This window comes from Episyrphus balteatus, chromosome 2 (genome assembly GCF_945859705.1).
Source record: "Episyrphus balteatus chromosome 2, idEpiBalt1.1, whole genome shotgun sequence".
Classification (NCBI taxonomy): Eukaryota; Metazoa; Arthropoda; class Insecta; order Diptera; family Syrphidae; genus Episyrphus; species Episyrphus balteatus.
This window is the reverse complement of record NC_079135.1, coordinates 102882124-102906432: the sequence shown is the minus strand read 5'-3', so window position 1 is coordinate 102906432 and position 24309 is coordinate 102882124. Positions and strand designations below refer to the sequence as shown.

At 28.8% G+C, this 24309-nt stretch overlaps 1 protein-coding gene across 5 annotated transcripts in view; it reads left to right on the top strand.

The window, feature by feature from the left end:
- The window catches only part of LOC129908753 (double-stranded RNA-specific editase Adar), a 190029-nt gene extending 166128 nt beyond the window's left edge, over window positions 1–23901 (top strand). For all 5 annotated transcript variants that reach the window (XM_055985501.1, XM_055985498.1, XM_055985499.1 and 2 more), the window contains 7 exons: window positions 4241–4426; window positions 9852–10132; window positions 10360–10510; window positions 19975–20143; window positions 20441–20540; window positions 20600–21079; window positions 23641–23901. In XM_055985501.1, the coding sequence (XP_055841476.1) occupies window positions 4241–4426; window positions 9852–10132; window positions 10360–10510; window positions 19975–20143; window positions 20441–20540; window positions 20600–21079; window positions 23641–23739 (1466 nt within the window). In that variant the 3' untranslated portion in view covers window positions 23740–23901. The remainder of the gene's footprint in view (window positions 1–4240; window positions 4427–9851; window positions 10133–10359; window positions 10511–19974; window positions 20144–20440; window positions 20541–20599; window positions 21080–23640) is intronic.
- The last annotated feature ends 408 nt before the right edge of the window (window positions 23902–24309 follow it).

Here is a 24309-nt window from a genome sequence, read left to right as displayed (position 1 = left end):
ATAAAACCACTTTTATTTTTTAAAAAGAAAAAATTTCGGTCAAGGTCTGAGAGAAACCTTTATTTTGTATTTTTTTATGTTTCGGTCAACCAGTGAGATTTATCGCTGAGAGATAAAAATTAATCTCATCTGTATCAAATGTATCAATTCCTAGAGACATGGGAGTGGTGCCATATAAAAGCTTATATTCTCAGCTACCCGATAGTGGTATAATCGGGTTTTTTGATTTTTTTTTTTCAAAATTCCGAGAAAATCGCGTTTAAAAGTTGGGGTAAAATTTTTTTTCGAAAAATACCCGAATCTTTGAACGCTCTTGGAAGCTAAACCGCTTGAAAGCAATTTTTGGGAGTGATGCCAAATGATAGCTTGTGTCATGGACCTACGCTTTGCACATTGTCAGATTTTTAAAAAATTATCTTCCATGTTAAACCGCCGCATCATGCCTATTTTTTCAGAATCAGGCTTAACTTTTTTTTTACCTTTAAGTTCTTCCGGTTTGAGAACGCGTGCACCTAAAAGGATGGGAGTTGTACCCAAATGTAGGTTAGAGTCCCCGCTACCTCTTGGCAATTTTTTCAAAATTCCGAGATATAGTCGTTTCAAGTTGGGCGGGCGAAAACGCTTCTGGAAGCTGAACGCTTTGACCTAGATATTAGAAAATCGGTCTCCTGAAATACTCGAAATTGCATTGGTTATGCTCGTCGTCCCAGCGACTCAAATCACAGTGGAAAACACACTTTTGTCTTTATAATCTTGGGTCTAAAGAACTTTAAGAGTCTATTTAGTTCATACATTATTAAATACATAAACTTAGAAAAAATATCCTTTTCATATTTATGTTTGCAATATAAAGACATTCTTGACAAATTCGACATTTTCCTTTGAATCCTTTGTTTGCAAAAAATATTTTTTTTACAATGCAAATTTGCCAGTTGCAATCAGTGTTGCCAATAGTGCAGATTTATCTGCATTTTGCAGATTTTTAACCTATTCCCAGACTTTTGAGAACCATAAATCTGCAGTGCAGATTTAATCTGCAGCTGAAACTTACCGTTTTAAAGACGCAAAAGGATTAAATTCCAAAAACTCCAGTAAAATGTCAATTAAATTAAGGCCAAAAACGAACTAAAACATCATTTATTTTGCCAAAAACAACAATTTCGCCTATTATTTGAGTTAAGTTTTCAAATCAGGTGGAGTTTTTTCATAACAACGAAGAAAAAAATAATAAAAAATTATTAAAATTATTTTTATTTAAGCTTTATAAATTTTTGGAGTTGAGGTCACTTGAACTTATATTGAGTTTTTTCATAACGTTCTATTTTTTCTTGAATTCTTGATTTTATTTTCTTAAATGCAAATTATAAGAAAACTCAGAGCATTTTTGCTTTTATATTGGAAAAAGTCCAAGAATACAATAAAGCAACACTTCTAGGAGAATTTCAGTTTCAATTTCAGCGCGGAAAATCACTTTCGAAATTAATTTTTTATTTGAAATCAGTTCGCAAATTTTTTTCAAATCGAGTCTCGCAAATTTTAAGAAATCTGCATTGCAGATTTTTTTTCGTCGTTTTTGCAGATTTTTCGAAATGATTTCATGGCAACACTGGTTGCAATAATTTTGTTATGCAACTCTTTTGTTATTTGCAATAATATTTTTTTATGTTTTTCAGTGTCGTTTTCTTTAAATGACTATCTTTGGCAGACTTGAAGCGATTTTTTAAATTTTTATTCTATTCAAACAAATGAATATGAAACAAGAATGTAAAGAAAGATGATTTTAGGAGTTATTGGATTCAGATATTAATTTTTCAATACTATTGCATTTTTCTTGGCCGTGATAATTTTTTTCTTTGAAGTCAATTTTATTCGAAGAATATGTTATAAATAAAAAAACTTATACTTTAAGTCCTTGAAAACAACTGCACCACTGCATCTTAAAAAATATGTCTTTTTGGCTAGGATTGAAAATTTTGAAGCTTGAAACACTAACAAAAGTAAAAAATTAACACCTATAAAATAGTAAAAATCCCATTTTATTATAAATTCTTGACAATTCGTTTTATTTGCCGAGTCAAATTAAAATTTTAAATATCGAATGCATTTGACATTGTTTAAACTTTATAGAACGGTATTCACAATAAAAAAAAAACTTTATGTCACGAAAACACAGCCAAAGCCAAATAAAAACGATATAAATTGTCTCATATAATTTTCTACCTCACCTTACCTTTTTTCGTATTAACTGCTTGGAATACGCACAATCCAGATGTGAACAAAAAGTAATGACAAATTTAGTTAAAATTCAAAAAATCTTTATTTATGCTTCAAATTCTATTTCATATCTTTCAAATTAGTCCTCACCCCATGGAATATACTTTGGTATACCAAGGTTTTTTTTTATCATTTCAATTTAATAAAATAATATCTATCGCCCACAAGATAAAAACATCTCAGTACGATATCCAATTATATTTTTCTCGATAAGGGAAATTATAATGATGTCCAAGTGAATTCAATGAAATTCTATTTCAGTATTTTGTAGACATGCAATAAAGTTAACAAATTGCTAAGAAACCCACATCTCTGATATCTAAGAAGTGGAAATTTTTCTTATAAGATGTTTTTTCTAAGAATTACGTTTTCAAATGTGAAAAATCGACAATCTATTTTATTTCCTTGTCCTTCATTCCCACATAATTGTTTTATAGCTTTGTTTTTAACGACGTTATCCTCATGTACTTAAGTATTATTTTATAAATTAGAAATAAAAATAAGTTAAAACTAGGTTAAAAAAAAAAAAAAACTACCAGCTGAAAGGAATTCGATTTTAAAAGGTAACACTATTTTATTTTACCTTTTGTTTTTTTTCTTAATTTGTTGGTTTGAAAAATTTTGTTTCTAATAATTCCGCAGTAGCATTGTTGAATTTATTTTTAATTTTGTTAAAACAATTATTAGAAGAATTCTTATTCTATAGTAAATTGTTTACTATATATATTTGATTCTTTTTTTAAGAGTGAAATCCAATTTATTTTATTTTTACAAAAAAGTAATTCAATTTATTTTTATTTTAGTGAAGTATGTATTAAAATAATTAATTTTTTATTAAAAGCCTAGTACACAAATTCATTAATAGTATTTAAGTTTTTGGGGTGAAAAAAAAATAAATAATATAACGACTCTGGTAAAAGCTTGAATAACGACACTGGTAAACATTTAAAAATGAGTAAAAATCAAGTGCAATTTCGAATTTTCCATTTAAAAACCATTAAATCGACCAATATCAATTTTTTTCTCACTTCACTAGTAATATTTGTAAGTCGTAAGTTTCAAAATACATACGAGTAAAATAGGTTGAGAAATATATTCATATCAAACTGTTCACGAAGAGACTTTACTTTTTCTATCTAATAAATTTTTTTCCCCAAAATTTTTCTACAATGGTGAATTTCATTAAAAATAATTTTTTTTTCATGGTAAATAAATTGATAAATTTCCCTGAAAAATGTATCCATGATACCAAGAAATTCCTTTTCTTGTTTTCGAAAGAAAATTTCCAGTGAAATTTTATTCGTGAAATCATTTTTTCACAGTTTTAAATAGAAAGTCGTGAAGTTTTGTATATTGAGCGTAAAATGTTCATTTAAGAGCAAAGCGCAAAAAAAAAAATATATTGAAGGGATAAATATTCCGTAAGTCATAAAATGTGCATCGTGATTTTTTTATTCACGCGAAAATCCGCAATTTCACTTCGTCTTTTCGTGGGAAAAATTGTAACAATGCTGAATCAAATCTCTTTCACAACTCTTCTGTAATTTTTTCCTATATTGTCGTAGTTTAAAATATTATTTGGGAGCTAAACGCCGATAAGGTATAAAGTGAAACTAAATTTTGGAACGTATTTTAAATTTTTCATTTCACTTGAGGTGAGTACTAGGCTTACAAAAAAAAAAAAAAACAATATATTGTAAAATTTATCCACCCTGTTTTTTGTATTCACACAATTTTTTTATAAAGTTTTTCTTTCCCCATTATATTTCCTTTGGTTTTATAGTTTCTGTTTTCGTTTCCGTTTTTTTTTTTTTTGTTATTTATTGGTTTTATCGACAAATTTTCCCCTCTTCTAGTTAATCATTATGCGAAATATATTTTTTTTTGTTCTACAATTTGATTGATCGTGAACTAATTTATATTTTTTATATTTTTTTTATTTATTTTTTTTATATTTTATGCGCAGCTGAAGTATCAAAAGGTGTAATTACAGTTGATGGGCAGAAAAAAGTACCCGATAAGGGTCCAGTAATGCTGTTGTATGAGCTATTTAATGATGTACATTTTGATTGTTCAACAATAGATGGCGCTCAAAACAATTGCCGCTTTAAAATGACTGTGACTGTCAATAATAGCAAATTTGATGGAACTGGTAAGTAGTATGATGACATGCAAATTATAATTTTTCAATGCCATAAAATATTTTTGTAGTTTTAAACAATGTGTTCATTACATATTTAATTAAGGAAAATTAATGATGCAAAATTTCAGTTGGAAATAATTTTTCGTTATTTTTTTTTTCATTTTCTCAAAATGACATCTATTTATTGTCAACTTATGAAAACAATTTATACAAAATATGACAAACAAAAAAAAAAAGTGCAACAATGCAATAATAGGTTAGCGAGACCATCCGGCGTTGGTATCATTCTGTCCCATTGCATCGTTAAGCTTTTCAGAGAGTTCAAATGGAAACAATTATACAAAAAAAAAAAAAAAACTTTAAGTGAGTTGGAAATAATAGGCGAGTGTTTTGGACGTGTTGATGACATTGCAACTTTTCGATATGATTAAATATATATCTGATGACAGGCTGTGAACTGGAAAATTTGTTGTCATTTATTGAAAACTTACTTATGGGTCATGGGCAGGGCTCATTGGTATGAAAAAGTTCATGCAAAAGAATAAAGTTAAAAAGTGTTAAAGGAGTATAAAAGCAGAAGTCAATATTATAAATTTAATGTTTTGAAGAGTGGGAGTTAATTTAAATTTATTGTGCTATATTTTTTACGGTCAATTTGGCTCATCAACATTCTCTAAACCATGAATATTCTACTGTTTAACTTCTTTGGTTAAGTGCAATTAAATTCAATATTTTCTTGACCTTCTCAACAAGAAATTAAACAAATGTTCCCTATATACTACTAAAATAGCCAAATGTGTACATTACTCTCAAATAAGTTTGAAATTAGCCTTTGCATATGATTAAGTCAATGGCTGATTGCATATAAATAAATCACTTGATGGTACACAACTATGCACTGTGCAGTGAATTTAAGTTAATGTTCGAAAACGAAAAACTTTGAGTAAAGAAAAAAATAATTTAAGTATATTTTTGCCCAATGCTTTATATTTAATTAAGATGCAAATAAGCTCATATCACAACAAATTGCATCTTATTTTATAAAACACATCAGGCAACACTCTTAGAGAATGAAATTAGACATACAGCTTATAACAAAAGTTTATGTCACGTTTGCTTTCCAATAGGTACAATCCAAGTTAAATTGGCAACATGCGTTCACTATGGCGTATGTGTATTTTTTTTTTAATTAGTAAAAACATTTCTAATGCAAATTTTAAAGTTTAAGGTAAAGTGCTAGGCTTGCAATTTGAAAATCCTAATGAAAAAACGTACAGTATTGATGAAATAATCCTTAAAGAATTTAAGGATGCGAATAAAGTTTTTTGTCGGTTGAAATTAAGTGAAATGGGTATTTTAAGCACAAAATAATTACTCGATAAAATAAACTATCAAAAGTATTCAATAAGGATTTTCAGAAAATTTTGTGAAAAAAATATGAGTAGAATGTAACGTAACAGTTCGTTTTGTAACATATGTTATTTTTTGTTTGTTTTTTTTAACGTCCCTGTAACTTGCTATGACGAAGCTAAAGCAAAATTAAACCAAAACTATTATCAAAATTCGGTTTAAACTTGGTTGTATGGAATTTTATTTTTGAGACAAAAATCAATGGTACCTACCTTTCATATAAACAATATAAATGGATCTCACTATGTTGATTTAAAAAAAACGTCTGTCAGTTTTGGCAAGTAAAGTCCTACTATTGAAATTGAAAAAAAAAAAAAAACAATATTTTAAGTCAAAAATCAAGAAAACGGTTCTATGGCAAGTACCGTTGAAAACACATCCACTATAATAATTATTTTACTTTTTTTATCATTTCATTTCAAGGTGTTTGTGAACACTTTTTGAGGAAATCTAGAAAACCTGACTTTTTCTTGATTTCAAAATTTCTCCTAAACGACTGAACCAGTTTCAAGAAAAAATTTTAAATTTTTAAGTTAATTTTTTTGATTTAAAAAAATATTTATATTTTTTTGTCAACTAGGTATTTTAGTTATCGTACCATTTTTGCTTTTGTTAAAGTTCATGTAAGCTTTGAAAAAAAAAATGTAGTTTAAAAACCACTTTTAAACATGCTAAAAGCGTCACTAGATTTTTTAGTAAACATGTAAAAAAACAGCACAAACTCAAATTCATTTGAATTAAGGCCCACTACTCTCAAGAAAAATTGTATTACCTAACTCAAGATAAAAAAAAAACGAAGAAAAAAATGTATTTGTAAAATCTTGAAGTTTTTAGTTCTTAAAAATTTTAAAATTGACTCATTGTTGCAAATAAATTACACCTTTAATTAACTTTTTTTTAGGTTTTCTTATCAAAGACAAACAAAAAAACGAGTGGAAATTTGTTTTCAATTTATTTCATCAATATTTTGCTCAAAATAGAAGCTTAAAGTATTCAAAATAGCGAAACAAAGTTTTTACTGATGGATTTTACTAATAGCTATAACTGAGCCCTAAGAATAACAGTTTCTATTTTAAGCCCTTTCGAAAAATGATTATTGCAACAGATTAAAACAAAAAGTGGGTTTGCAGTGCGACTTTTTATGTACGTTTTTTGTAAGCCCAACAATTTATTATTCTTTTTTGATTTTTTTTTTTAAACTTTTATTTTGCAAATGCCTTTTCTAACTTCTTGAATTAAGGAGTTTCCTCTGGGTAGTTGTGTTAACCAATAGTTTGTTTTTTTTTTTTTTGCCTCAAATCAACTTTTGTGAAAATAGAATTCTAAATTTAAAAAATCAGGGAGCAGGTCGTGTTATTGTATTACAAAATTCTGTATATTGCTGTACAATACTGTTTGGTCATTATGATCATAGTACTGTATGACTAAGATTATGGATTTTAAATGCAGTAAATGTTGTAAATGCAGAATCCTATAATATCTTCAATATCTTAAACTTACCGTAAAAAAATACTGTATTTTTTGCAACAGTGGTCTACAAAATGAAACTTTTAATTTGTATTAAGATCCAAAATATACTTTTCTGAAGGTTTTAAGGATCCTGAACTCGAATCTAAAGTCAGATTTCGTATTCGAGTTTATAAGTTTAGAAAAAAAAAAATCTTTCAAAAAAATCTCTAAGCTAAGTAGGTACTGATAGACCAGTGCCAAATTTTTTAAAATAAAAAAATTATTAGCAGCATATGGGTGGTGGGATAATTTAGGATAAATGGTATATGAAAGGGGAAAAATAAATTGCCCACAAAAAAATTGGGGGAAAAGGGGTGGGTGGGCGAAAAAGTGGGGTGGGTGTCAAAAATCATGGTTTTTTACGATTTCTGCCAAAATTAGACGTCCTATCGAAAAAAAGTCAAATGCAAAAGTTGAAGGTAGTATAAATGTCTACAACTTTTACTCAAACAATTTTTTCTATAACCTCAAAAATATTGAAAAAAAAAAAAATGCAAAAATACGATTTTTTTTATTTTTATCTTTTACAAAAATAGTTGGATTTTAACAAAACTTGATTAAAAATTACTTTGTTATGTTTTCTATCTATTAAAAATCTTTTTTGAGCAAAAAGTTAATTTTTGGATTTTTGACGAATTTATTTTTAAAAAATAGCCTATTTTTCAATCAAAAAAGTTACCGAAAAAATTTTTGATTTTTGAAAAGTTTGAAATGCAATTATTTAGCTTAAAACCGTTTTTTAAAGATTGTGTGGAAAAACTATACTTTGGTTTTAGAAAATATTGAGAACAATTGAAAAAAAAAAAACAAAAAAACGATTTTTAAGATTGATTTTTCCGTAAATGACAGTAATATTGGCTTTTTAATTTGAATCAAGCACTAGAATAGCTCTAACGTGCAAAGTTTTTGAGATATTGAACTTTGAACGTCGCAAATACTATTTTTCTGATTTTTGGCATATTAATATGTCAAAAACGTGATGTGATAGAATTTTTCTGACTTCAGATTCGAGCTCAGCGCACAAAAAACCATTACAAAAATATACTTTGATTTCTATAAAAAAAACTTTTTGGCTAGTGAAATCGAACAGGGCAAAAAAAAATCGATTGTTCGATTTCACTAGTCAAAAAGTTTTTTGTTATTTTTCCCCTTTCATATACCATTTATCCTAAATTTTCGCACCACCCTTATGCTGCTAATAATTTGTTCAACTTTTGCCTTCTGAAAACCGGATTGGCACTGGTCTATGAGTTACCAATAAATAACTGATTAGATAGTTCTTAAAAAAATTTATTTTTTTTAATTCTGTATTTTAAAGTGCGCACTTTTTTTTACATTATCAAAACTATTTTTCAGTTTTTTTAATAGCATTTGAAAAAACCGAAATTTGAGAACAGAATCTTGAAATATGATAAAAATGATTATGACCAAAACAGTATTTCAACCCCAACCCCTTAACTTATGTAATGTAAAATTTCGTCAATAGTTTATTAACGTTAACAGTTGGTTTTTCCTCTTTTTTTCTTAGCAGCCCGATTCTGCATTTTTCTATTTGAGTGAGGTAATTAGTGAAAATTGATATATTGTCGCTTTAATTGGCTTTAATTGGGAAAATGCCAGAAGTTGAAATTCGACGATTTTCAGGAGAATTTTTTAAATTTTTAAACATCAGTTATGTAAGTGAAAATTGACAACCACACTTAAAGATAGGAAAGTGCTGATTACGTATGTAGGTGGATGGATGATTCGATAGTTCTTAAATGATTCCTGAGCATAATTCCCATTTCAGGGAATCGTTATTACCTATATTTAATTAAAAAATAATTCACACTTAACTATATCCTTCGAATAAAACTTCAGTTTTTTCTTAAAATTATACCAACAGTAAATTGGTATTCAGAAAATATCTAAGTTCAAAATTAATCAACCTCTTTATACCTACACTAAAACGTTATTTTTACATTAAAAACAAACATCCATTTGCATAACCAAACTGAATTTAGCAAAAAACAAAAAATGAGCTTCCACTAAAATACACATCTTAATCTAAAAGGGTCATTTGGGCGAAAAGAAGAATAGAAAATCAGAAGAAAAAAAAAAACAACCCTCTCAAGAGTTTGTAATGGTTATTTGCAAGCGCACATTTTTTTTTCCATTTCCAAACCAACATGAACACTCCACAAATCTGTCATCTAACTTAAAAGCTTTTATTTTATTTTTTTTTGTCGATTTAACATTTTTATATTCACAATCGAATGATGTACTTTTTTGTTTCGAAGGCCGCAGCCTTGAAATAAGCAAAACAACAACAAGAAAAATGAAAAGAAATAAAGATTACTATAGACGTTTTCTACTAGGCCATCTCTCTTCTCCTTCCTCCTTTTTTTCCACATAAAAGAAACTGGAAATATCCACTCATCATCCATCCACTTTTTGATAGGAAATGGATTTTTTCTTCTTTTCTTTCAATTTGAACTTTTTTTCTCACTTCTAATTTTTTTTTCTTTGATTTCAGGACCATCAAAGAAATTAGCCAAAAATGCAGCAGCAAAAGCAGCCCTAGCCTCACTTTGTAACATCTCTTACAGCCCAATGATGCATCCACAAAAGAACGTCCCAATTCCGATTGATGATAAACAATCATCTATGGAATTACCACAGATACATGCCGACACCATTGGCAGGCTGGTGCTTGAGAAATTCATGGAGGTCATCAAAGGACAAGAATCGTATTCGAGGCGAAAGGTCCTGGCTGGCATTGTCATGACGGACAACATGAATTTCAACGAAGCAAAAGTACGCAATATGATAGAGTACATTCAAAGTTATACCTATACACAAACATATTGATTCAACCATCACACAACAAAAAAAAAAATATATCCAGGATGATGAGTGATGATTGCAAAAGGACTAAAGTTTTGTCCTTTTTTTTTGTGCAATTTTTGTTTGCTTTTTGAGTTCTTTTTTTTTTTTTTGTATCCTTTATATGTTCATTTTTACTGATTTTAACTCTTTTCTAGGTCATATCTGTATCAACCGGCACAAAATGTGTTTCCGGAGAGCACATGTCCGTTAATGGGGCAGTTTTGAATGACTCCCATGCGGAGATTGTATCCCGGAGGTGTTTGGTAAAATTTTTGTACGCTCAATTGGATCTGCAGACGAGCTCGTGTAAGTAAAGATGTACTAAAAACCATCATCATCATCACCTATACAATCAAAAAAAAAAAGCATTCACCACCAACAACAAATACAACCATCAGAAACCATAAAGCCACCATCATTTTGTATGTGTGTGGGTGGATGGCTGAAAATGGGATATTATTTATATACTTTTGTATCTATAGATATTATTTTATATATTCTTATTTTCTTTCATCAACTTTATTATCTTTTTGTTCTTTCAACACATTTTGTTGCATTTTTCAATTGAAGTTTGGTTTGAAAAATTAAACTTTTTTTTTTTTGTTTCTGTATATATGATTGCTGCTGCATACTTAGAAATGAGATAGTCTTAGCACAATTTTTTTTGTGAAAAAAAAAATAATAATTTACACAATGCCAACACAATAGTTGTGGTTTTTTCTATTTTTTTTTTTTTTCACTTTACTCTCTACTGTCTAATTTAGTTTAGTTCTTTTTTTATTTATTTTTATATATGTACTCTGAAGGATGCTTACAATGCATGCGTGACAAATGAGTTATTTTAGTTTATGACTTATAACTAAGCTAAAATAGAAAGTATCCTTGCCTTGTTTAGTGCTTATATATTGTTCATAATGTGCATAGGGGAATTTGAGGATTTTTTTTAAATTTTTTTTTCTTGTTAAATAACTTATGGTAGGGTTATATTTTGTATCCTTTTTTTTTTTGGTAGCAGAAGGATTATTTTGAACAAAACTATTTATATACATATAACAGGGATTCAGAGGCAGCTTTTCATTCTCTAGTCGATTTGTTATAAGAGGATTCCATTTTTTGTTTTCACTTTTTGACCCCAGAGTACCCACAATATGTGTACCTATTCATCTATGTATTTGATACCAATATCCCTCTCAGATCCCAAAATTTAGTGTTGATTTTTTTTTTCAGTTTAACGATGCATCGCAGCTTTCACTCTTTTTTCAGTTATGAAGTCTCGCCTGTCAAAGTATAATCTTTTTTCTCTTGACTAATCCTTGACACAAATTATATTTCGCTATTGATAAATTTGGCCAACACTATTTCTCTTATAACTGGCGGTGTCTTTTACAGTGCCGTTCAAAAAATTTTAATCAAACTATTTTTTTTTTTCGAAATTTTTCCAAATGTGTTCCAATAACTACACAAACTTTTTAATGATTACTTATATTATTATGCGGTTTTAATCATATCATGCTATCATATCATATCATTAAAATATTGAAATTTTTCACTCGCGGTCACAAAAAGCGATTTGACTGAAAAATTTTAAATTAAATTCCATTAGTTTTGGGGGATATTCGTAAGATGCATTCAGAGCTTGGTTCTCTTCAAGTAAAAATCCTCCCATTTCAAACACGCAGCTTCAACTTTGAATCGTCGAAAGATATATCATTGTTCCACATGTTTTGAGCTCAAATAAGATGCAATCATTTTTTTTTTGACCGTTTTTGAAAAATCTAAGTCCAGCTATCACGGTCAAATTTCTTCAATATACCTACATTTGTCAGTTAAAAAACTTCCTCTTTAAACGAGGTTGACTTTTGAACCATTAATAGAAGATAAAATTCTATAAGTTTTTATAAATTCATTTTTCTGACATTTCGTTACTAAATGTTCACTTTTTCTTCATGTTTCCTTATGCTTGTATGTATTAATTTTTACTACTTCTTGAATTAGCTAAAGTCAAATTCATTTACATTTCCAGTCACTAATCCTGAGTTAACCCAGCACAAGTATGTGCATTTTGTTTGCATTTTATTCTGTCTGATTTGACTGTTTCCAGCAAGCATATTGGTCCGATTGTGAAAAAAATCGTAACTGTCTATAAACGTTTTCGGATTTTTTCAAAACTTTACTCTGATTTTGTTTTAAAGGAGAGTGGGCATTTTGGCCCATTGGTGTAACACATTGAGACATACATCAAATGAAAGGTCTCGATGAGTGTACTATTTTTTTGTATGGGCACAAGTCTGTATCTCGTGCATGGAAAGTGCAGTGATGCATTTTGTCTAAAAATGTATGTAATAAAATTCAGAAAAGTATACATTTTGACTAGACGCTCGATTAACTTGGTTCAAAAAAATTACATAACTGTGTTGGGAGATCAATTGGGCTATTCCATCACCAGTTTTCACCCATGACTTAATGTATTTTTCGGTTTTTTTAACATTTTTGTATGGGACGTGGCTCATTTGTGTAACACATTGATACATACTTCAAATGAAAGGTCTCGATTATTTTGTTATATGGCCAAAAGTCTGTGTCTCGTGCATTGAAAGTGCAGTGATGCATTTTATGTTTAAAAATGTATGTAATAAAACTCAGAAAAGCATACATTTCGACTAGATGCTCGATTGACTTGATTCAAAAACATTATAATAACTTTGTTTTGTTGGACTAATCCATCAACTGCTCTAATTTTCAAAAAAAAAATGCATTTATCGGTTTTTATGGATTTATGAAATGCAATACCAAAAAATGTTTGAGTTAGTATATGATTTTCTGTACTTTGAAGTCGTGTGCGAAACTACCTTGTTGGTGTGAAAGTAATTTAAATATACGATGGTTGTGACTAATTTTTCAAAAATGCAAATCAAACTTTAAGTTGTAATACTAATAAAATGTTGGAGTGAATTTAAACTCCAAACCATACCTTTTTTTGTTCTAAAAACACAAACATGTAAATTAAGCTATAATACATTTTTGAACATAAAATGCAACACTCCACCTTCCACTAGAAAGAGTTTTGTGGCCATTCAAAGATATAATGCGCTCATCAGTAACTTTCATTTGATGTACCTAAGTCTCAATGTGTTACATTTATTTTTGAGTATAAAATGCACCACTGCACTTTCCCTGCACGGGATAGAGTCTTTTGTCCATACAAAAAAATAACACGCTCATTAAGATCTTTTATCTAATGTGTGTCTCAATGTGTTACACCAATGAGCCACGTCCCATACAAGAGTGTTAAAAAAAACCGAAAAATGCATTAAGTCATGGGTGAAAACTGGTGATGGAATAGCCCAATTGAACTTCCAACACAGTTATGTAATGTTTTGGAAACAATTTAATCGAGCATCTAGTCAAAATGTATACTTTTCTGAATTTTATTACACATATTTTTGAACATAAAATGCATCACTGCACTTTCCCTGCACGAGATACAGACTTGTGCCCATACTAAAAAACAATACACTCATCGAGACCTTTCATTTGATGTATGTCACAATGTGTTACACCGATGGGCCACGTCCCATACAAAAGTGCCCAGTCTCCTTTCCCTTTTTTTTACCGACTTCCAAAAAGGAGCAGGTATTCAATTCGTCTGTATTTTTGAAGTGAAAACTTCTTTAGTATCGTAGTGATTTGAAACAAGATGAAACGAAAACGCGACACGACTTCAACTTGTTATAACTTTTTTGTTTTAATAGATAGATGAATGAAATTTGTACTGTAGATAGGTAATTAAATAAATTATAATTGTACAAAATTTCAATTAATTTCATATTCAAAATTCGGAGATAACGGTAAAAAGATGTTCTTTTCCAACACACGTTATATCTATTGATCTAGTGCACATACAAATTTGATTTACGCATGCTGATAACATAACCTTTTATTTGATATATCACACATAACGTTACGAGCTCTACAAGTTACACAATCTTAAATTGAATTTAAAAATACCTCAAAACACCTGTGGAGATCTGTTGGCGATGTCCAGCTCCCAGTGTAGGAAGTACCGTAATCTCAGTCTGGAAATTCGACATGGTTGACTTTAAAAAATTCTAACTTCTCTTGTAGACATCTTTGAAATAAGATTTATTCATCATTATACAAGGTGAAACAATAAGCTTTCACATGGTATAAAATTGCATGAGAACATAAAAATAAATATTTTTTTTGCTTTTTGAATGAAATTTCATCGAGTTCAAAAAATTCTAGCTCTTTTTGTAGATGTCTCATAGACCTGATCGATATATATATTTTGAGCTTAGACAATAAGCTTTCAGATGATATAAAATTTATATAGGTTGTCATATAAAAAACATGGATTTGAAGGTGAAAGAATAAAAATAGGTAGATTTGTTCTATTTTTTTTTTTTTGCAAGAAAAATGATTTTTTAAGGTTTCACTTCTACCACGTGTGAATTGCACACATGATTTTTTTTTTTTTTTATGATTGTTACCGCATAACTTTGGACTGAGTGAACCAATTTGGGATGTATTGGAAAGCTGGTGGCTGCAGTGTGGTCCCATTTCAATTTCGTTTACTTTAAGCCATAGGAACTATTTTGAAAACCATAAAACCCAGTTTTGATCCATAGAAGTCGGTTTTGTTTTTTGCTAAAAATGATTATTAAATAAACACCTTGGTTTTATTGTAGCAACAACTTTCTTTCGAAAATCGAATAATATTTTATCAAATCGTTATTGTACCTACAGAAAAAATGTTTTCTATTTTTTGATATGCGATATTTCTCAGGTCTCATTTTGTCAAATGTTTAAATGGCCAATTGCAAGTTATGTCGTACACAGATTTTTTTCTATTAATCATGAAAAAATTTGATCATGAAATTTCTCTTCATGGTTCCTTTTGAACATTTTCATCATAATACAATAAGAATATTCCAAAAAAAATTGATGGCCATAATGATTCAAAATGGTATTTCAAAGATATTATGCACATATCGCCCCCCTTAACCCCCTTTAGCCATAACCATGAATGTGTAAAATATTTTTTTTTTACTTTGCTTCATTGGAATTCGCCAATCTTTAACTCAAAACTTACCAAGAGTTTAGTCAGAATAATAATGAATACATAATTTATGTTTCTAATCACTATATGTTGAATTTGGTCACAATTTACTTTAGCCATTAGCTTTGAAAATTGACCTTACCAATTTTTTCAATTTTTCACATTCATGGTTTTGACCTGAAATATGTCCGAAAATAAATCAATAATTAAAACTCCACCAAAACCGATTGGGTTATGGTTTATGGAATTCCAAAATATTTGTTTGAAGAATATCACCCGTATTGCTAGAATACAATTAGATCTAAATAATATAAAACTAGATCACTGATGGCCTTTTATAACGATTATGCGAATTCATCAATTTATTTAACTAATTTCATACAGCTAATCCTAAAAATATACGAATTGATTATAATGTTCCACATACGCCACAGTGAACATTTAAGTTATAACTTCGGAAATTGATTAAAAATTTGTTAACACTGTTTCAAAAATTGTTTTAATTTCACCTTTCTGAGTGTTATTTGCTATTTTGAGATAAGCATCCAGAAAACGTAGGGGAAGGTGGCCTAAAATGGCCCCCCTAAGGAAAATGTCCTGTATCTCGAAAAACAGTAGCATTCAAACTTAAATGCTATATACTTTTCAAAGTTTAATATATTACTCTCACATTTTTTTCATTAGCGAGTTAAAAAAATTCCAAAAACTATTTAATTTTTTTAATTTTCAAGACGTCTACAAATTTCACTGATCAAATTTACCAGGGTAAAATGGCACACTGTCCAAACATACGTTATTTTAAATGCGAAATTGAGTCAATGGGCTCCTTTTTCATTTTCTTGGAACAAGTGGTGCTTAATCCCCCCAGATCTTTCATCCAGTCATTTAAAACCCAGTTCATGTTGGTTGCTCGTCTCGTTTTTGTAGTTTTTGTTTTTGTAGTTTTTGCAACTTTGAATGTTTTGGATGATTTTCCAGGTTTTTTGACGGAATCAAGGGCTTTCCTCAGTCCAGGACTTCCTCTCTGTACATCCTTCATAAATAGCAACTATTTTCACTTTATAAAATGAAAATGTGAAAAAAATTTAAAATGGCATGTGAAATAGGTATGCCATTTTACCCGAGCACTAAGTAGGCCATTTTGCCCATTTTGAGTTTTTTTCAATTTAATTTTTACACCAAAAAATTTAAAATCGTTTTAAACCAACTTATTTCAGTAAAATAATAAGAAATACTTCATGCGTACATACATTAACTTCTTTTTCCAAAATACAATGTTTTTTATACTTTTTTTTTGCAAAAAAAATTTCACAAAATTATAACGAGTGTACTTGTTGAGGTGGATAGAGACAGTTTGACCTGTCAAATTTCAAATAATGGCTTAAAGTTGCTGAAATTTCGTATATGTTGGTTTTGTAAGATAAACTAAAGAATCGCGTTCATAAAACTTTCTAATTATTTTCGATTCTACAATTTCTAGATAGGGGGCCATTTTACCTTGGGGTGCCATTTTAGGCCACTTTCCCCTAAATATTATTAATAAATGTACGAAATTCAAGAATAATTTGGTTCCCCTAGTTGGGAATATTCGCATAATACCTCCTATCTGTTGATTATTATTTCTTTACTTGAACAACTACCCAAGAAAATAATGTACAACTTTGAAACAAAAATACCATTTCTTTTAATTTTTTTGTTTTTACTTCCGAATTCATTCGGAAGTGTAGAATTGGTTTACTTTAAAAGATAAAAAAAAAAAAACAACTCATTAATAGTTTTTCATTGTTTTATAAATGCCATTTCATGTGCCACTTCAATCGGTCTATTTAAATCTTAATAAGTCTTGAGCATGAAATTATGCAAAGCGGTATTACACCAACCACTTGACACACAATTATATTTCCTTAAAAGAAAGAAGAAAAAATACAGAATTCCGTGCAGAATATTTTACTTGGGTTAAATGCAAATTAAGAGGTTAAAAATGAAGAAAATGGAAGTTTAAATCTTTGCGTGCATTTTTCATTTTGTTTGCTAATTTCTTTCAGTATCTCTACATAGCAAACAAGTTGTTTCCTTGGTTAAAAAAAGAAATATAAAGAATAATGAGGGTTATTATTATGCAAGCAAAGAAAGCATAAGAAAGTTCCTTTTTGGAATTGTAAAAATGTGATTGTTTGTGGATAATGGTTCAAGTCAATGCAAATAAAATGCATGATTAGGTTACAAATTGTTTATATTTTTTGATTAGACCTATATTTGTTGATTGTGTATAAACAATTTGATGGTAACCCTTGAGTTATTTCTGACGAAATGACGATATTTACTTTTTTTCTTCACATTAAGGACTTAATCTTAATCAAACATGACAACTACATATTAAGTTCAAGCTTTTATGTATGATTATATTGAGTTGTCATTTGTCTTATGTCAATAAAGCAAATAAGATTTCAACCCTTTTATACATTAAAGAGGTAGAATGTTATTGAATGGTATTTTGATGGTCTGAAGGCTTATTCGGAAAAGGAGTAGATTCCAATTTGTAAGTTAAATACTTGATTATACTCAATGAGCTCAAATAAAAAGTTTGTATGACTAAAACCGTAGAGGGTTAATCTTGAAAAAATCTCGAGTTAATCGTCATCAATCATGAATAAGTTGACAAGGTTTTATAAACTCTCTTGCTACTTGATAAAGTAAAATGGTTTTAATCAAGTTTATAACATTCAAATACTCAAACATGCCAGACCAGACACCATCTTTTAGGGTACGAATTAATATATTAAAGTACATTTTAGAAATTGACTTAGTTTTGAAGCAAACCAAAAATACAGTGCACAAATTGGAGAAGAGATTGCTAGAAGAGATTTTTGGAGTTCCGAAAAGTTAGGTTTTTCAAAAGTTAAATAAGGCAACATATTTAAAATGGATACTATCTCACCTTTTAAACTTATAAAAAAAAGTACTAGAAAATTTAATTGAAAATTGGTTAAGTTGGAATTTAGCCGCAGTTTCCCCAATGCTAATTTTTCGTGTCACAATTAAAAATGTTCAACACAATAGAACGGATTGGTGTCCTATTCTGGCCCCTTCTGTGCCAACAAAATTTTATATCAACCAATGTATCTTAGAAATAAGTTAATTTTAAGTCAATTGTAAATAACAAGTTCAATAAACTAAATTGAATTGAATTGAATTGTGTCCTATTCTGGTACTGTAAATAAGTGAAAGAAAAAAAATGTAACTTTCGCTTTCACGTATTGGTTGGATTCTCATTTTGTGAATACGAAAATTCAAACAATCTAGTATCGACGCAAACCATATTGCCGACTTTTATAAATCAGTATTTCTAGAAAGCACTGCAAGGTTCCAATCTCTTGCTTGGTCGATTCAATATTTTAGGCTGTTTAGAATTTTCATATCTATTTAAGTGAAAGGGTACACTATTTTCAAATGTTCCATGAAAATTAGCGAAATTCGACCATCACTCATTTTTCAATTTCAAAATTTGATATTTAAGTATCGTTAAACACTTAAATCTATCAAGTGTGATGAGTAGTTATTTTTATAACTTTAAAATTTAAAAAAAAAAATAAGGACGTTTGAAAGTTTGAAATTTTTTAAAACTATTTTCTAAACTGAATTTTTTTTTTAAATCTGTGCAGAAGTTTTTAAGTCTGCAAACCATGAAACCATTCAAATATTAACTTTCTCAAGTATAACAAAAAAATATTGTGACACTTCTTTATATATTTTTCATTTGATCTTAAATTGGTACATTATGGCTCCATTATCTAATCTTTATATCAACTTGACTCGGTGTTCATTTAAGTTTTTGTTTCTAAGGGCCGCCCCCTATTTATGCCTTGTATCTTCTTATTATAAACTTTTGTTTCTTAAAAAAGAATGTAAAATCGCTTAAGAATGATGCACTCCTTTACAGAATTTTGGGCTATACAATTATAGGTACTTTGTATTAAACCATTTCCAACTCTCATTAAGACGTTAAAAGTCTTCCCACAGCTTTTATCTATTCAAAACCTGGAACTCCTCGCGTTCAAATAAAAAAATCGGTATTTGAATTCGATTTTCGATTTTAAGGCTTCTATAGGTCTGCTATCAAAAAAGAACTAAATAAATGCGGCCTTAAAAATTTTTGAATTTTAAGTTAATTTGCTTTGTGTTGAGTGCGAGGATTAAAATCCTGATTTTTTTTTTTATACAGCCTATTAGATTTCGTTTAAGTTTGTAAGATCCTTTTTTAAACTTAGCTTATCCCTTTCATTCAGTTCTTCTCTTATTTTCTTCAATATTTTGTTTCTTGCTTTCTTTTTCAAACAAAATTAACTTTTAATTAAATCTAACAGCGACGCTTAGCATTATAAGCTTTTACTAAAATCTTTATTTATTAACGCATAACCGCTTATGTTCTCAAAATAGAAATAGACGTAGAATAATAGCGTTTGAGCATGCAAATTAAATTAAGTTACAAAAAAATATATTTTTTATTCTTTTCTTCATCTATTTCTATTTTTTAAACATAATTTTTTTGTTTTCTTTTTCGAAAGAACCAACAAAAAAAATAATATACTCTATATAACAAAAAAAAATTAATTTAAAAAAACCAAAAAAAAAAAAAAAACAACAAAAAAATATATAAATAACATTGTGTGTATGTGTATATTCTTTATAGCAACAGCAAATCAGTCAATTTTCGTGAGGAATACAGACAATGGGCAATATCCCTATAAACTAAAATCCGGTGTTCATTTCCATTTGTACATCAATACAGCGCCTTGTGGTGATGCACGGATTTTTAGTCCTCACGAAAATGACACTGGTGTTGACAAGCATCCAAATAGGTTTGTAAAAAATATATATTTATTCATTTATACTTTTTTTTTTTTTGTTCACACTTTTTTCTCTAAAGTTAATATTAAAAAAAAAAAGAAAAAATGTTTTTTTTAATAACCTTTCCTTTTTGAATTAAAAACAAATCAAATTAAAATCCTTTAAATTCCTTTTCCCTAAAATTTTAATGAATTTTTTTTCAAATATTTTACACCAATCCTTCTTCCTTCACTTAAACCAAAAAAAAAAAAATTAACCAAAACAAACAAAAAAAATTGAAACTAAAACCGTAACACAAACGACCACAGAAAAGCCAGAGGACAATTAAGGACGAAGATTGAATCTGGTGAAGGAACAATTCCAGTTAAAAGCAGTGATGGAATTCAAACATGGGATGGTGTCTTACAGGTATGAGCTTTTTATAAAATATCTAAATAATTTCAATTTAACTCTTAATTCTTTTTAAGGGACAACGATTATTAACAATGTCCTGTTCGGATAAAATTGCTCGCTGGAATATTGTGGGTATACAAGGCTCACTATTGGCATCAATTGTTGAGCCAATTTACTTGCATTCCATTGTGCTGGGCAGCCTTTTACATCCAGAACACATGTATCGGGCTGTTTGTGGTCGTATTGAAAAATCAATCCAAGGACTTCCGCCACCATATCATTTGAATAAGCCACGTTTAGCTCTAGTTACATCGGCTGAGCCTCGAAATCAAGCCAAAGCACCGAATTTCGGTATAAATTGGACAATTGGCGATACTGAAGTTGAGGTGGTTAATTCATTGACTGGCAAAACAGTTAATAATCAAATATCGAGAATAACCAAACAGAACTTTTTCATGAAATATGGTTATTTGGTGAAAAATCTGCCAGGCATGCCGTCAAGGAAGGTGCCATTCGATTATGGCGAGACGAAGTCCAAAGTTAAGGATTATCAGGTAAAGACTTTTCTCTTGTTAGATGATACTTTTGGTTGACTATTATTTAAGTTATTGGTGTTTATTTGGAAAATGTTGTCCTTGAATTTCTTTTATGCTAGGAAATCATTAATATCTTTTTAAACCAAATAAAGGGAGAATTGATTTACTATTTTTGTATACAAAAGTACTCATACGCCATACAAATTCTTTTTTAGAACTGCATGTTATTGAAATGTTATCTTATCAACATATTCTCCTCCAAAACAAATAATTGAGGGACATCTGGGACCTGTTTATATAGGCAAAATTTTAATTTTGGTTAAAGGTCAAAAACTTCTGTTCAACTTAAAAAAAATGTGTTTTTGCACAATTCTCACTATGTATCCAAAAAATACTTAATCAAAATTAGTAAAAAGTCTATAAATGTCTTATTTTCGCACGTTTTTAGCTTCCTTGTGACAGCTAATATGACTTTCCTTATGACTCTCCAAAATTTCCTTCCTCGAATAAACACCTTTTTTATCCAAAATAATTGAATGGTTTACTAGATTTCAAGCGCGTACCATTTTTCAAGCTAATTTTTGGCATATGACAAATAAAATTCCTTTACTTAATTTCATAAACGTACTATATGAATCTTTGGCTCTTTGAAATTTATTGCAGAATTTATTCCCTTCTCGAAAAGGAACACTCTTCCACCTAAAACTTTTAGGTATAATATAAATTATTTATTTAATCATAAAACTGCATAGGGTTCAACAAAATCAGAAAATAGATAATTCATAAAAAATAAATAATAATTGTCAAAAAAACAAAGAAAGAAAAATCAAGTCTGTGGTGGAATAACACACCACCTGTTGTCATCGGAAGGTTAATTTTTTACATTCATTTTTTCCATGGCAAAGATAATAGAATATTTTTAACAAAGTTTTTGAAATTTATCATAAAATGTTCCTTTTTCCCAAAAAAAAAAAAAAAAAAACACCCTCTCATAAAACATATTTATAGAATGCTCATATTCTTGATTTCTGAAGTAAATGAAACACTTTTACCAATTTTCATTAAATTTTCATTTTTTTCATAGTTTTTACCTTTTCAATCAAACCTATTTTGTATAATTCTTACATTCTTAGTTTTTAAACCAATGAAACTTTTTCACCACCTTTTAAAAATGTAAATAATAAAGTAACTTAAGAAACCAAAAATCATTTTTTTACAAAACATGGTCCTAGAACAAGGATATAAACTCATAATGTCATTTTTTTAAGACCTATAAGCTCAATACAATAATGCATTATCCATATTGATATAATTTCTAGAATGTTTATATTATTTTTAGTGTTTGACGGTGATTTGGTTTATTTTCCTCTTTTTCCTGTTCAGATTTCGATGTTAAGAGGTTCATAAACCTCCCACTTATCTGGTCCGAACTAGTGATACGCCGTTTATGCATTAAAAAAATATAACTTAACCGAATATTTGAACATAACATTTGAACTTCGTGTTATGGTGATCTCGAAAATTCCCAATTCCATAATTTTGACCAATATAGTGAAGCAAAATTTGGCTATGAGGATTTGCTTTGGAATTTATAGTTCTTTGAAGTCTTGGAGTTAGCCTTCACTTTTCATATTATAATATAATATAATTGATAATTATCTTCTTCTTCTCCATTATCGACGACAGTCATGAATGGGTTCACAACTCTCCCACTTTACTGCTTTTGAATGCAGTTGTCGTTGCATTTGTTTTCTCCATTAGTTCTTAGGCCTGCCTCTTCTTCGAGATTGCGTTAGAACATCGTAAGCGATCGCCTTTTGAATTGGGTTCTCTGGGTTTCTTCTTTGTACATGACAGTACTAGCTTAAACGGTCATGCTGTATTGAATTGATAATTATCAATAAGATTTTCAAAGTATCCAATAAATTAAGCACTATTTATTTTTGTGTAAAAAAAATCCAAGAAACTATAAAAAGCAAAGAGAATTTCGTTAATAACTCAAGCCAATAAAAAAAAAAATCCAGACCGTTTTTAGCCACTTCTGACTAAATAAAAGGGGCTGATTCCGAAAATAAGACTAGTTTTTCTTTAGCAACCTTGTTTTGTATTCATACAAACATTTATTTAATTTTTTTTTATTAATTAATTATTGTCTTCATATTCTATTCTTTATATCTCCTTCCCAAATGGAAGAAAAATCTTAAAAACTAGAGCTCTTAGAAAAAAACCAATGTGATTTTTTTGATATAAGTTTTTCTTGAAAATTTTAAAGAGTTAAAACATTGCAATTGCAACATTGTACTTGGCTCTTAGATTTTTTTTCTGCATGTTTTTAATACTCCTTAATGCCTTAAAACTCTCATCTGAAAAAGGCATCAAAATCCCTAAAGACAAATATAAAATGATTTTACTAAATGATTGTAAGAAAGCATATTTCGATAGCACAAAAACCTCGGAATCAGGGTTAACAAATGAATACCAAACTAACATTTTATTTTAAGAAAACAGAACCACTGTCAACAATTAGTATCTTATTTATATTAAAAACACAAAATTTAATTTTTGATTTTGCATTTCAGATTGCCAAACGTGAACTATTCGCAGCATTCCGGCGCGAAGACTTGGGTAATTGGTTAAAAAAACCAATCGAACAAGATGAATTTGCTCTTCCAGAATGACTACTTTCACTAGATAATAAATTAAAACAAAAGTTAAATAAGAAAAACAACAACAAAAACAATAATAATAATAATAATCCACACAAAAAAAATCCAAATGACGACTCCCTAGCAACAATAAAAAAACAAAAACAAAAATATAATAATCAAATTCAAAACAACGCAATTATTGTATATGCCGATAATAATTATAATAATAATAATGATAAAAAATCATCATCATTTATTATTAAGGCAGTAAAAGCACTTTCATTATTTTATTATCACCAACAAAATCAACAACAACCAATTCTTGCTCTCTACAACAACTATTACAACAACAACAAAATATATTTCTTGTACTTTTTCTTCGTTTTCAACATCGTCTTCTATTTCTTCTTCTTCTTCTTCTACAACAACAACAACAAGAATAATAATAATAATAATATTATTAAATCTAAAATCAAGATCTCTTCAATTATTACTTTCTCTTTGATGATAAAAAATGACAAAAAACAACTACCTGGATCTCAGTTTGAGAAAATAATTAATTATAATTATTTTATTAAAAATAATATAAATTCTTTGAAT